This window comes from Alexandromys fortis, unplaced genomic scaffold (assembly GCF_014885135.2).
Source record: "Alexandromys fortis isolate MF-2015 unplaced genomic scaffold, M_Fortis_MF-2015_v1.1 scaffold_227, whole genome shotgun sequence".
NCBI lineage: Eukaryota > Metazoa > Chordata > Mammalia > Rodentia > Cricetidae > Alexandromys > Alexandromys fortis.
Genome location: NW_026068109.1, coordinates 258,145 through 270,728, shown reverse-complemented (window position 1 = coordinate 270,728; position 12,584 = coordinate 258,145). Strand labels below are relative to the sequence as shown.

The 12,584-nt window shown below is 45.4% G+C and overlaps 1 protein-coding gene across 1 annotated transcript in view; it reads left to right on the top strand.

The window, feature by feature from the left end:
• Nucleotides 1-12,584, top strand: part of Rbak (RB associated KRAB zinc finger) — a 17,639-nt gene extending 5,055 nt beyond the window's left edge. Inside the window, exons 3-5 of the mRNA XM_050124420.1 lie at nucleotides 5,098-5,224; nucleotides 5,539-5,634; nucleotides 6,133-12,584. Coding sequence (XP_049980377.1) covers nucleotides 5,098-5,224; nucleotides 5,539-5,634; nucleotides 6,133-7,988 — 2,079 coding nt within the window. The 3' untranslated portion in view covers nucleotides 7,989-12,584. The remainder of the gene's footprint in view (nucleotides 1-5,097; nucleotides 5,225-5,538; nucleotides 5,635-6,132) is intronic.

Here is a 12,584-nt window from a genome sequence, read left to right as displayed (position 1 = left end):
TGTAACACACCTTCACACGGTTAAATATTCCACAGCATTGAGTCTCAATACAAAAATTGTAGACAGATTTAACAATCCTAGGCATTGGCATGGTACAGTTCCTGACAGAACTGTGGAGAAAGAGACAGAGGCTCAGCTTCCACCGCCCCCTCCCAGTCATAGGACACAGCAGAACGCTGCATGTATGTGGGCACTTGCGCACTGGAGGGTACAGCCTGCTGCAGTCACCTGTCACTGCTGAGAGCGGAAGCCCTCAGTTCTACATTTGTAGTCATTTTTAGAAGATTACAAAGACAATCCCTTTATTTTTTCCTATTTGGCTTCACTTGTTTTTACGTTTAGATTACTGATTCAGTGGGTGTTCATTCTGTGCCAGCAAAGGCTTGTGGGTGGTTTTCCTTGTTCAGTTATCTCCTGCTCTTACAGCCTTGCGTCACCACAGTGGAATACCAGAGCCAGCAAACTTTCAGGGAAAACTGTCGTTTGCCCAGTTTTCGAGCCGGTAAGCAGCATTCCCACGCGGCCTCTGCGTCAGTTCCCACCTTCGGATTCCTGCCCTGAGGTGCTGCCTTGGTTGCTCTTGACGAAGGTCTATGACCCTGAAGCCAAATGAACCCGTTCACCTTCAAGTTGTTTTTGCTCAGTGTTGGTCACAGCCGCAGAGATGCAAATGAGACATTTCCTATTTTACTTCTTTTTATTCATAGCCAGTAACAAACTCTTTAAATCTTTGGTTCTGGGTATTGAACTTGGGGCCTCTTCTATGCTAAGCACACACTCCACCTACTTACATCTGAGCCATGGAGTCTACATTTGTAATCTGGTAATTCCCACTAGTACTGGAGCTGAACCCAGGGACACACTGTGCTAGGCAAGTACTCTTACCACTGAGTTAGGTCTCTTACACATGCCTGCATGCACATACGCGTACACACACACTTGTTGAAACAGAAGCCTGCCCAATAATCTCAGGTGGCCTTGAACTCATGATTTTCCTGCCTCAGCTTCCCAGGTGCTGAGATTACAGGTGTGTGTCATCTTGCCCAGTTTATTCTTGTTTTGTGGTATGGAATCTTACTATGTAGCCCAGCCTTGCCTTGAACTAAGGACCTCCTGTCTCCGTCTCCCAAGTGCAGGGATTTCAGATGCACATACCACTCCTGGCTGTGTGTGTTCATTTTATATCCTTTTACTTTACATTTATTTTATAGGGTGGGGTGGTTTCTCTATCAGTTCTCTGAATTGTCACGTCATCCGCAAAGAGGAATAGATTTTCCTGGCCCCATTGCCCCCTGAAGGTAACAGTGAGCATTGGGGTGGCGCAGGCTTTTCTTCTTAGCTGGGTATAGTAGTGCACCACACTGTGCTTTAGAAACCAAGTCAACCATTTAGACTCCCACGTTTAAGTCATTTCTAACACCTGTTTAGCCATACACTCTTATTTTATGGAAGTAATATCATAATTTATTAGAAAACGAAAATAGGAGTCGGGCCAGCAAGATGGCCCAGCAGATAAAAGTGCCTGAGGATATGAGTTTATCTTCAGACCCATGTGAAGGTGGAAAAGAACATATTCACAAAGCTGTGCCCTGGCCCCACATGTGCTGTGGCTTAAGTGTGCATACATGCATGTACACAGTGCTTTTTAAATATAAGTCAATAGATAAAATTTAGTTTCTCTGTGCTGAAGAGAAGGAAGGCTCAGTGGTTAAGAGCCCTAGCTGCTCTTCCAGAGGATCTGCGTTCAAAGTCTGGCCTCTGTGGGTACCAGGCATGCATATGGTGTGCAGACATGTGCGCCAGCAAAACACCCATACATGTGACAGAAACGAAGTCCTTTTTCGTGTGTGAATTTAGTTTTGTTAGTGTTGAGTTGTTCGTCTTGATGTCCATCCTTTTGTTTATGTAGTTTCCTTAGCTGATGGTTCTTTGGTTTGGTTTGGTTTGGTTTTACCAGATGGGGTTTCTTTATGTAGCCTCAACTTTCCTGGAACTAGTCGTGTAGACCAGGCTGGCCTCGAACTCACAGAGATCCACCTGCCTCTGCCTCCCAAGTACTGGGATTAAAGGTGTGCGCCACCACTGCCCAGCTATCTGATTATTCTTAATATTATGATTAAATTTTGGGAGAATTTTTCTTATTTGAGGTACTGGAAGTTGAGTCTAGATTCTCCACTCTAGGCAAGGAAAGAGAATTTTTTCCCCCAAGATGGGGGTTTCTCTGTAGCTTAGGAGCCTGTCCTGGAACTAGCTCTTGTAGACCAGGCTGGCCTTGAACTCAGAGATCCGCCTGCCTCTGCCTCTGCTGGGATTAAAGGTGTGCACCACAACTGCTAAGGGAAATTATTAACAGCCAATGCAGATGGACTCCAGTGCCACCTGCTTGGCTCACCTCTTTACCGGGCGGGCGATGGCTGCAGAGTCTGGAAGTGAGTAGAGAGGGTACTAATGGCTTAGTCACCTTTCCTGCTACTGTGACGCGGCTCGAGCAATGGCTCAGCAGTTAACACTGGCTGCTCTCCCGGAGGTCCTAGGGTTGATCCCAGCACCCCATGGTGGCTCACCACCACGTGTATCCCCAGTTACAGGCAATCCAATAAATACCCTCTTCTGGCCACAGACAATATGCATATGTGTACATATATACATATGTACGTACATACAGGAGAAGCGGTCATACATATGAAATAATGATATCTTTAAAAATTGCTCTGATGGAAACAGTTTAAGATAGCTCACAGTTCCCGTCACAGTCCATCCAGCAGGGACGTCAGCAGCAGGCGCATCCACCATCAGAAAGCAGGAAACCATGATTGCTCATGGTCAGCTCACTTTTGTCTGTCTGTACAGTCCAAGATCTAAGCCAGGGAGTGAAGCCACGCGTGGTGGGCAGGCCTTCCTGCCTCAGCTAACCTAATCAAGATGATCCGCGTGGGAATGATGAGAGCCTGTCTCTGCAGTGATTCGGGGTCTTAAGGTGATCCCTGTGGTTAACCATCACACCTAATTGAAAGGGCCTTGGGCCATTTTCTAGTGGTGGCATGTTCACAGAGGAGATTAATTTGCTCAAATTAATTCACATTGAAACGGTTCTCTGAAAGTTTTCATTTAGGGAAACCAAACGCCTGTCCACTGTGGCTAGTCGGGTGTATGTCCTGTTTGATCTGATACAGTTTTGGATTGGATCTGTATTCCTGATAATCCCATGCAGCTAGAGTATCATTTATCTCACATAGAACAGTACATGTGTGGTTATATGATGATGGAGGTCTGAAATCTTGTATCCTCTGCTGTCTCTGGCAGCACCGCCAAAGCCACCAGCTTCGAATCCGATTCAGCAGTCACTCGACTGTCCTGTCCCTGCAGCCATTCCACACTGCTGTCCAGGGAGTTCTGTGGTTTATTCCTCAGGCAGCCAGCTCCTCCGTGGTCCCCATCCTGGGACTCTATGAGGGCTCTGCTGGAGAGTTCAGACCAGTGACCCCTACGTAAAGTTGCTTGACACATGGCTCTAGCTTCTCTTGTCCAGAGCGCTTCTCTGTACCTGAAAGGTATCATGGAGACAACCCTGTGGTTAGGACCCGGATTCCAGTGCTCTTAGAAGAATGGAATGTGTTTTCTGTTTCTTTTAAAGATATGTCTAAGTATGTATTGTTCTTTGTTAATATGTGTGTGAGAGAGAGTTTACGTGTACCGTGTGCATGTAGGAGCCCACAGGCCAGAAGAAGTGCCAACTCTCTAGAACTGGTATTAGCAGGCAGTTGTAATCTGTCGGACACGGCGCTGGGAACTGAACTCCAGTCCTCTGCAAGAGCAGTAAACCTTTAACTACTGAGCCATCTCTCTAGCCCTGGACTTGGGTTTTTGAATCAGGAAGATAATCGTGTTTGGTTGGTTTACTCCTACTCTAAAACTGGCCCTCCCTGTCAAAAGCTGTCCTAGGAAAGCGCATGCTTGGTGTCTCTCCGCCTGCTCTCCGCCCAGCCCTTCTGTGCTGGTGCTGCTCAGTCTGTGCTCTTAGCCCCTCCCTCTGTATCTCACTCTAGTAAGATTCTCTTTTATCATTATCAATGTTGTGTATTACTGCAAGAAAGAAATGTTTGCAGTGAAACTTGAAATAACCTCCAGTGTGTGAGTAGCCCACGCAGTTGGCTATGCAGATGAAATATGTAGAAGTCAAAGAGCTGAAACACGGGGCTGGCAGGATGCGTGCAGGTCCGCGCCACCAGACCTGACAGCTGGAGTTTCATATCCAGAGCGCGCGTGTGCAAGGAGAGAAGAGCCTGACAGTTTTCCTCTCCCCCATATTTACTTCTGCGCGCATGCTGAAAGCTTTTGTTTGTTTATTTTTCGAGGCAGGGTTTTATTGCATGGCCCTGGCTGTCCTGGAACTCGCTCTGTGGACCATGCTGGCCTCCATCTCACAGAGATCGGCTGCCTCTGCCTCCAGTGTGTGCCGCCACTAACCCAGTTGTTTCCCACGTTTTCTGGCCTCTCCAGTTTACACAGTCCAGTTGCAAATGGGAACTGAACTGTCGTAGGGGCTCAGCTTCATCTCACTGGCTGTAATAAACTGCCTTGAGAGAGGCAGCCTGAGGGAGAAGGGCCTGTGTGGCTCAGGATTCCAGGTTGTGGTCCATTATCCTGGGGAAATCAAGGCAGCAGAAATGCTAAGCATCTGCGCTTATTACATCTGCAGTCGAGAGCGAAGAGCACGGAATTAATGCCTGCTGCTAGCACTCAGCTGGCTTTGTCCGCTCTTATAGAATGCAAGATCTCTGCCCCAAGGAATGAGGCCACCCCTCTTGGACAGGTCTTCCTACTGCAGCTAGCCTAATACAGACACACCCTCATGGGCCAGCCTAATTAGACAGGTGGTTCTAGATCATGTCGGGTTGATAGTTAACTGCTACATTCGAGTTTTGCTTTTGCTTTTGTTTCCCGAGACAACGTGTTACGATATGGTTTGTTTCCCTTCCAGGCTCTGTGGCGCTGAGGTGTGGAATGTTGGTGGCTCACTGCACTAGTTGGTTAGGAAAAGCTTGTTCTTTCTGGCCTTTTCTATATCCCCTAATTCTGATCACAGTGCCATTGCAGGGCCCACTGTCCTTCGGGGACGTGGCTGTGGCCTTCACCCAGGAGGAGTGGCAGCGGCTGGGCTCAGAGGAGAAGACGACGTACAGGGACGTGATGCTGGAGACCTACAGCAACCTCGTCTCCGTGGGTGAGCACCCGTTGCTTTCTAGATGCTGCGAGTTCAGTGATTGTCTCCAGGGCTCCTTAGTCCTTCTGCGTAGACATGAAGTCTGTCTTTTCAATGAAGTAGGCTCCATTGAAAGAGTCTACTTTTTGTCCCCTTGTGGCTCTGGATATTGAACCCAGCTCCTATATGTTAAGTGCTCTGCCTCTTAGCTGCATCCCTGTACAAAAAATGGTAAGAAATGAGAGGGGTGTGGTGTAACTTGTGACGCAGCTTCCTGTGTCGGAATGATTTTTGCGGCCCGGTAGTCCCAGCCCTTCCCTTTTTCTTGTTAACAGGGTATGATGTCACCAAGCCGAACGTGATTATTAAGTTGGAGCAGGGAGAAGAACCGTGGACAGTGGAAGGCGACTGCCATGTGCAGAGTCGTGTGGGTGAGTGACGGGAGGGTGAAATGTTACAAGGCGGTCACTCCGGTTGATACTGTAGGGGGAGCTTTTGAAACTTGGTGCTGTTTACCAGGTGAAACCCAGAAACATGGGGGTTTATTTGTATTCAGAGTTAAGAAAAAAATATAACTTGAAAGGAAATGAAAAGCTGGACGTAGTGAACTTTGCCATGAGTCCCACTTCTGTCTCAGTCTATCACCCTTTCGGGAACCGGGCTTTCTGCTCATCATTCTTAGGTCATTTTCATTTTCTTCTTTCAAAGTTGGTTTGTAAAGTACAGTGCTTGTTTTCAATATAAATTTACTGTCTTCCCACTTCTTATCCCCCCACACATACACAAATATATATTACATATTGTAAATCAAAACAGACCTATACACTCATGATAATTTTACTCATAGATTGCCCACAGATAGGACATTTAGGTACTGCTCCTTCTGTATCCTGTATATTCAACATTTGTTCAATCTTACTCCTTTTTAGAAATCAGTAAAGTAGATGACACCGTAGAGAAAATCCAAGAAAGCGAAGGCCAACGTATGAGGCGAGCTGAGGATCTCAGCAGCCGAAGAGCAGAGAAGGAGGACGCGATTGATAAAACGTGTCGCCTGGAACCGCGCCTCGATCCCCGCTGTGTGTCTTGTGGGCAGACCCTGGAACCCGTGGCAGCACTGATTAGTAGTGATGGACGGTATGCACCGGAGAAGCCCGACAAGTGTGCTGATTGTGGGACAGCATGCGGAGAGAAAGCGGGCGACTTTAATCAAAATGGGGATACTTCTGCTCAACCTGATGGAAGCATTCTGCAGAAAATCACGGTTGTGGAGAAGCCCTTTGATTATGAGTGCATGGAAGCCTTAGACAGCGAAGCTGTTTTCATGGCTCACGAGAGAGCTTACATGGGGGAGAAACCCTATGAATGGGATGATGATTCTGGACCAGACTTCATCCAGATGTCAGATTTCAGTGCGTATCAGAGATCACAACTGGAAATGAAGCCCTTCGAATGTACACAGTGTGGGAAGTCCTTCTGTAAAAAGTCCAAATTCATCATACATCAGAGAGCTCACACGGGGGAGAAACCGTATGCGTGTAATGTGTGTGGAAAGTCCTTCAGTCAGAAGGGGACCCTCACTGTCCATCGGAGGTCACACTTAGAGGAGAAGCCCTATAAGTGTACTGAGTGTGGGAAAACCTTCTGTCAGAAGTTACATCTCACACAGCATCTGAGAACTCACTCAGGAGAGAAGCCCTATGAGTGCAGTGAATGTGGGAAGACCTTCTGCCAGAAGACGCACCTCACTCTCCACCAGAGGAACCATTCCGGGGAGAGGCCCTATCCGTGCAACGAGTGTGGGAAATCCTTCTCCCGGAAGTCTGCCCTCAATGACCATCAGAGAACACACACCGGAGAGAAGCTGTATAAGTGTAACGAGTGTGGGAAATCCTACTACCGAAAGTCCACTCTGATTACACACCAGCGGACGCACACGGGGGAGAAGCCGTACCAGTGTAGCGAGTGCGGGAAGTTCTTCTCCCGGGTGTCGTACCTCACCATCCATTACAGGAGCCATTTAGAGGAGAAGCCGTACGAGTGTGCGGAGTGCGGGAAGACCTTCAATCTGAACTCAGCCTTCATTCGCCATCGGAAGGTGCATTCGGAGGACAGAGTCCTTGAGTGTAGTGAATGTGGGAAGTTCTCCCAACTGCAGTGTCTCCCTGATCGCATGAATGACTTAGGACAGAAACACTATGAATGCAGTGAGTGTGGGAAGACCTTCCATGAAAGCTCTGCCTTCAGTGGGCCCCAGTCCGTTCCAGAAGCGGAGAAGACGTACGACTGTAATATATGTGGGAAGTCGTTCTCTGATCTGTCGTGCTACACTGTACATTACAGAGGGCATTCCGAAGAGAAGCCCTTCGGGTGCAGTGAGTGTGGGAAAACCTTCTCTCATAATTCATCCCTCTTTAGACACCAGAGAGTGCACACAGGTGAAAAGCCTTATGAATGTTGTGAGTGCGGGAAGTTCTTCTCGCAGAAGTCCTACCTCACCATCCACCACCGCATCCACTCGGGGGAGAAGCCCTACGAGTGCAGCAAGTGTGGGAAGGTCTTCTCCCGGATGTCCAACCTCACCGTGCACTACAGAAGCCACTCGGGAGAGAAGCCCTACGAGTGTAACGAGTGTGGGAAGGTCTTCTCTCAGAAGTCCTACCTCACTGTCCATTACCGGACTCATTCGGGAGAGAAGCCTTATGAATGTAATGAGTGTGGGAAGAAGTTCCACCACAGATCAGCCTTCAATAGCCATCAGAGAATTCATAAAAGGGGGATATAAGTGCACTCGGTGTGGAAAAATCTCTGACATCTCAATTTAAAACAGACATTTGGTTATAATGAACATTGGAAGTTTAATGGGGAGTCAAGTATGGATTTTCCCCCTAATTTTTATATTTGTGGTGCTGGGATTGAATACAGGGCTTTTTGCATGCTATAGATGCTCTAAATCGAGCTGCACCCCAATGATTCATGAGTAGAGCATCCATGCTCCATGTGAGAAGCCCTAAAACAAAGTCCATCTTAACCTGAATTTTCAGAAAAGAATCTGTAGAAATTCAGCAAGAAACAAACCATGACCATATCACTAATGGGACACTAGATAATATTTACAGGAGTGAAACTTTCAAAGTATTTAATATTTATTTCTGATTTAAATTGTATTTACAAATCAGGGAATCTTGCTAAGAAACATCAGTAAGGTGATGTAACACACTTTGGAAACTTATTAAAAGCCATATTTGTGATATAAAAACAGGTGTTTATAGAAAATATGCAAGAAGTTATCTGTTCTGAATAAACTTATAAAAAGGAAGTTATAAAGTTGGGAGTTGATCCTAAAGCTGACCAAATATGTGGCATCTCTGATGTTTTAGAAATGCAAATTAATAGTAATTCTATGCAATCTTTCGCAACCATGGCTGTGAATAATTTTGAAAACATGATATTGAGCATTAGAATGGCAAGTGTTACAATGGGATTTATTGGTGAAATTGTTATATAATGGGAAAGCACATAATTTTTTTGTGAATGCTTACCAGTAGACTGGTTTTGTTAAAAATTTTCAACTGGAATTGAGCAATTTTTTAAAAATACTATTTTGATAAACTTTGCTGTCTTAGTGTTGTATTGCTATGAAGAGACACCATGATCATAGCAAATCTTTTAATTTTTTATTAATTAAATATTTATCTTACATCCCAACCCTCCCTTTTCTCCCTCGTCTTACATGGCAGTTCTTACAAAGGAAAACATTTAATTGGGCTGCTCACAGTTCAGAGGTCCAGTCCACTATTGTCATGGTGGAAAGCATGGTGGCATGCAGGCAGACAAGGTGCTGGAGTAGTAGCTCAGAGTTCTAATCCATCTGCAGCAGGCAGCCGGAACAGAGAGACGTGGCCTGGCTTGAGCATTTGCAACCCCAGCCCACCCCCAGTAACACACGCCCTCCAGCAGGGCCGCACCCATCCCAACAAGGTCACACCAAGTACTACTCCTTGATGACCAGGATTCAGATGAGCCTGTGGGGCCGTTCCTATTCAAAGCACCACATAGGCAAACATACTTTGGAGTTGCTCATGACAATTTCACTAAAAAGAGTGTTACATAATATAAATATGGTATCATTTTTATTTATCGTCCACTATTCTCGGGGTTTTAGAATGAAATATGCTTCTGGTAGACATTTTCTGGTTGATACTTTCTGGCATTATTCCCTGCTAAAAGAATTTGCCTACCATTTCTCCAGGTGAGAATTGAGAGCAAGCAGTTTAAATCAATAATCATGATAGTCCTCTGATTGCTTGTTCAATAACCTCTCGCTGCCCTCAGTAGATCTGCCCCAAGACCTCTAGTCAATACCTGCAGCAAGATAGCCCCAAGCCATGCATACTGTGGTTCTACAGTACTTTATGTGATCACCAAGATACCTGCTTAGTGATGGGCAGGTAGTGACTACAGTGTGGAATCACTGGACAGGAGGGTGATTGACATTCCAGTGAGATTTCTTCAACACTCCATAAAATGATGTGCAGTTTAAACCTTAGGGATTGAGGGCTGGGAATATAGTTCAGTAGAAAGGCACTTGCCTAGCATGCAGGAGACTCTCTCTTTGATTCTCAATACTGCCCACCCCCAAAATATTGTAAGTTGCTTCCACTTAGTGTATTTGAGCTGTGACTGACAGCCCACCCCACAGATCCTTAAGACTACAGAAAGTCAGACTTGCCGTTAAGAGGAGATGCCACTATGACTTAATTATATGACCTGAATCCAGACAAACCAAGTGGAGATGCTTGTTCTGCAGATGGTGATCAGACCCGCCCTACCCCAAGAAGAGAGATGGTTGGCTGTTCCCAAAGCTAACAGACACATGAAGAAAAGGCAAGTGAAAAAAATATTTATCATCGTAGGAAGCTAGGGAGAAGAACCTCCTTAATTGGAGAAAGGGTGACTTCAGCTACGGCAAGACCATTCAAAAGAGGGCCATATTGACAGTTTCTCCCCAGGTAAAATAGGGCACCAGTCATCTGATGCAACGCCGCACAGGACACAGCCAGAGTAAACGAGGGAAAAACAAGAAAGGAATAAGTCATTAAAGGAGCAGGACTTCTATCTGGCATAACCTTGCCCAAAGCACATTCCGGGGATATTCCAATATATGAGTTATAAATAATAAGGAAATTAAACAAGATTCTTGCATCAAGGTCATTTTATAACACTAGGGTTTTTTTTTTTTAAACATTGACTATTTTGAGAGTGATACCCTTTACAAAAACCTTCAAATGTATAAGGAAAAATATTTCAAGAATTTTGTCTAAACACAAAAATTTTATCTAGAAAAAAATACGTTGCCACAGAGTAGGAAACCTTGTGGTTTCCAGGAGACGCAAGCTCAAAGGGATATCAGTTTCCCCAAAGTTAGCCCACAAGTAGTGGAGTCTCAAATTTTAGTTATCTGTTGGAAATGAACGAGCTGAATCTGAAGTGTACACAAACAACCGTTAATAATTACAGAAGCTAACTTGTAAAACTGCTGCGTGTGGAGGCTGGAGAGATGGCTCAGCAGTCACAAGTGTGCTGCTCCTACAGACGACCTGGGCTTGGTCCAGCACCCACATGGGGCGGCTTACAACAACCAGTAACTCCAACTCCAGGGGGTGAAACACCCTCTTCTCACCTCTATGGACTCATGCAGTCCTGTGCGCACACACAATACACATAATTTAAAAATATTTTTTCATGTTGTCTGTGCTGACTTAAAGCCTGCAATCCCAGCACTCAGGATACAGTAGCAGGCAGAAGTACCATGACTTCAAGACTTGGGTGACAAGATGTGTACAGAGGGAGACCCTGAATCAAAACAGAATAAAACCCCCTCTATTCGTCAATACTAAGACCTGTTAGAAAGTCACAGAAGTTATGGCATAGAAGTAGGTTGCCCATGAGAACAGAATAGAATGTTCTACAGGTCCCCGAAATGTGGGGCACCTGACTCAGCAGGTGACACCAAAGTAGGGGGAGAAGATGTCGCTTCCATTTGATGCACTATCTACTATAACAAAAACCAGGAAAACCAAATTAAGACGGTTTATGAAATGTAACAACGTTTTATGAAAACAGAAGGGGCAGGTTTGGTGACCACTCCTACTGTTCCAGCACTCAAGGGCAGAGGCAAGTGGAGGTCAGCTTGATCCACACAGCAAGTCCCAGGCCAGCCAGGACTACACGATGAGAACTTGTCTCAGAATTATTAGATTTTATGTGTTTGGTGTAAGCAATGTTCCAAGCAAGATCAAAAAAGGCATTAAGGCATAGAAGTTTATTTTGGGTTATACTAAAATTTGGACATCCACAACCACCTGTAGCTCCAGGTCCAGAGCCAACACCTACTCTGGTCTTTGCGCTCACTCACACTTACACATAGATATGGGTTAGAGTGAGCAGGATGGGCTGGAGAGAGGGCTCAGCAATTTGGAGTGCTTGTTGCTCCTGCAGAGGACCTGAGAGAAGTTCCCTGCACCCACAATGGCTGACAACCATCTTTAACTCACCTCCAAGGGATCTCATGCCACTTTCTAGCCCCCGTGGGCACCTGTACTCACATGTGCAAAACACACAAAATAAGGAATAAATCTTTTTATTGTATATTTTTATTGATTTTTGTTGAGCTCTACATTTTTCTCTGCTCTCCTCTCTGCCTCTCCCCTCCCCTTTTGCCCTCTTCCAAGATCCCCATGCTCCCAGTTTACTCAGGAGATCTTGTCTTTTTCTACTTTCTACTTCCCATGTAGATTAGATCTGTGTAAGTCTCTCTTAGGGTCCTCATGGTTGTCTAGCTTCTCTGGGATTGTGATTTGTAGGCTGGCTTTCTTTGCTTTATGTTTAAAAGCCACCTATGAGTGAATACATGTGATAATTGTCTTTCTGTGTCTGGGTTACCTCACTCAATATGATGTTTTTTAGCTCCATCCATTTGCTTGCAAATTTCAAGATGTCATTATTTTTTTCTGCTGTGTAGTACTCCATTGTGTAAATGTACTACATTTTCCTTATCCATTTTTCGGTCGATGGGTATTTAGGTTGTTTTCAGGTTCTGGCTATGACAAACAATGCTGCTATGAACATAGTTGAACACATCCCCTTGTGGCACGATTGAGCATCCTTTGGATAGATACCCAAATGTGGTATTACTGAGTCTTGAGGAAGGTTGTTTCCTAATTTTCTGAGAAATCTCCACACTGACATCCAAAGAAGCTGTACCAGCTTGCGTTCCCACCAGCAATGCAGTAGTGTTCCCTTTACCCCACATCCTCTCCAGCATAAGTTGTCATCAGTGTTCTTTATCTTGGCCATTCTTACAGGTATAAGATGGAAT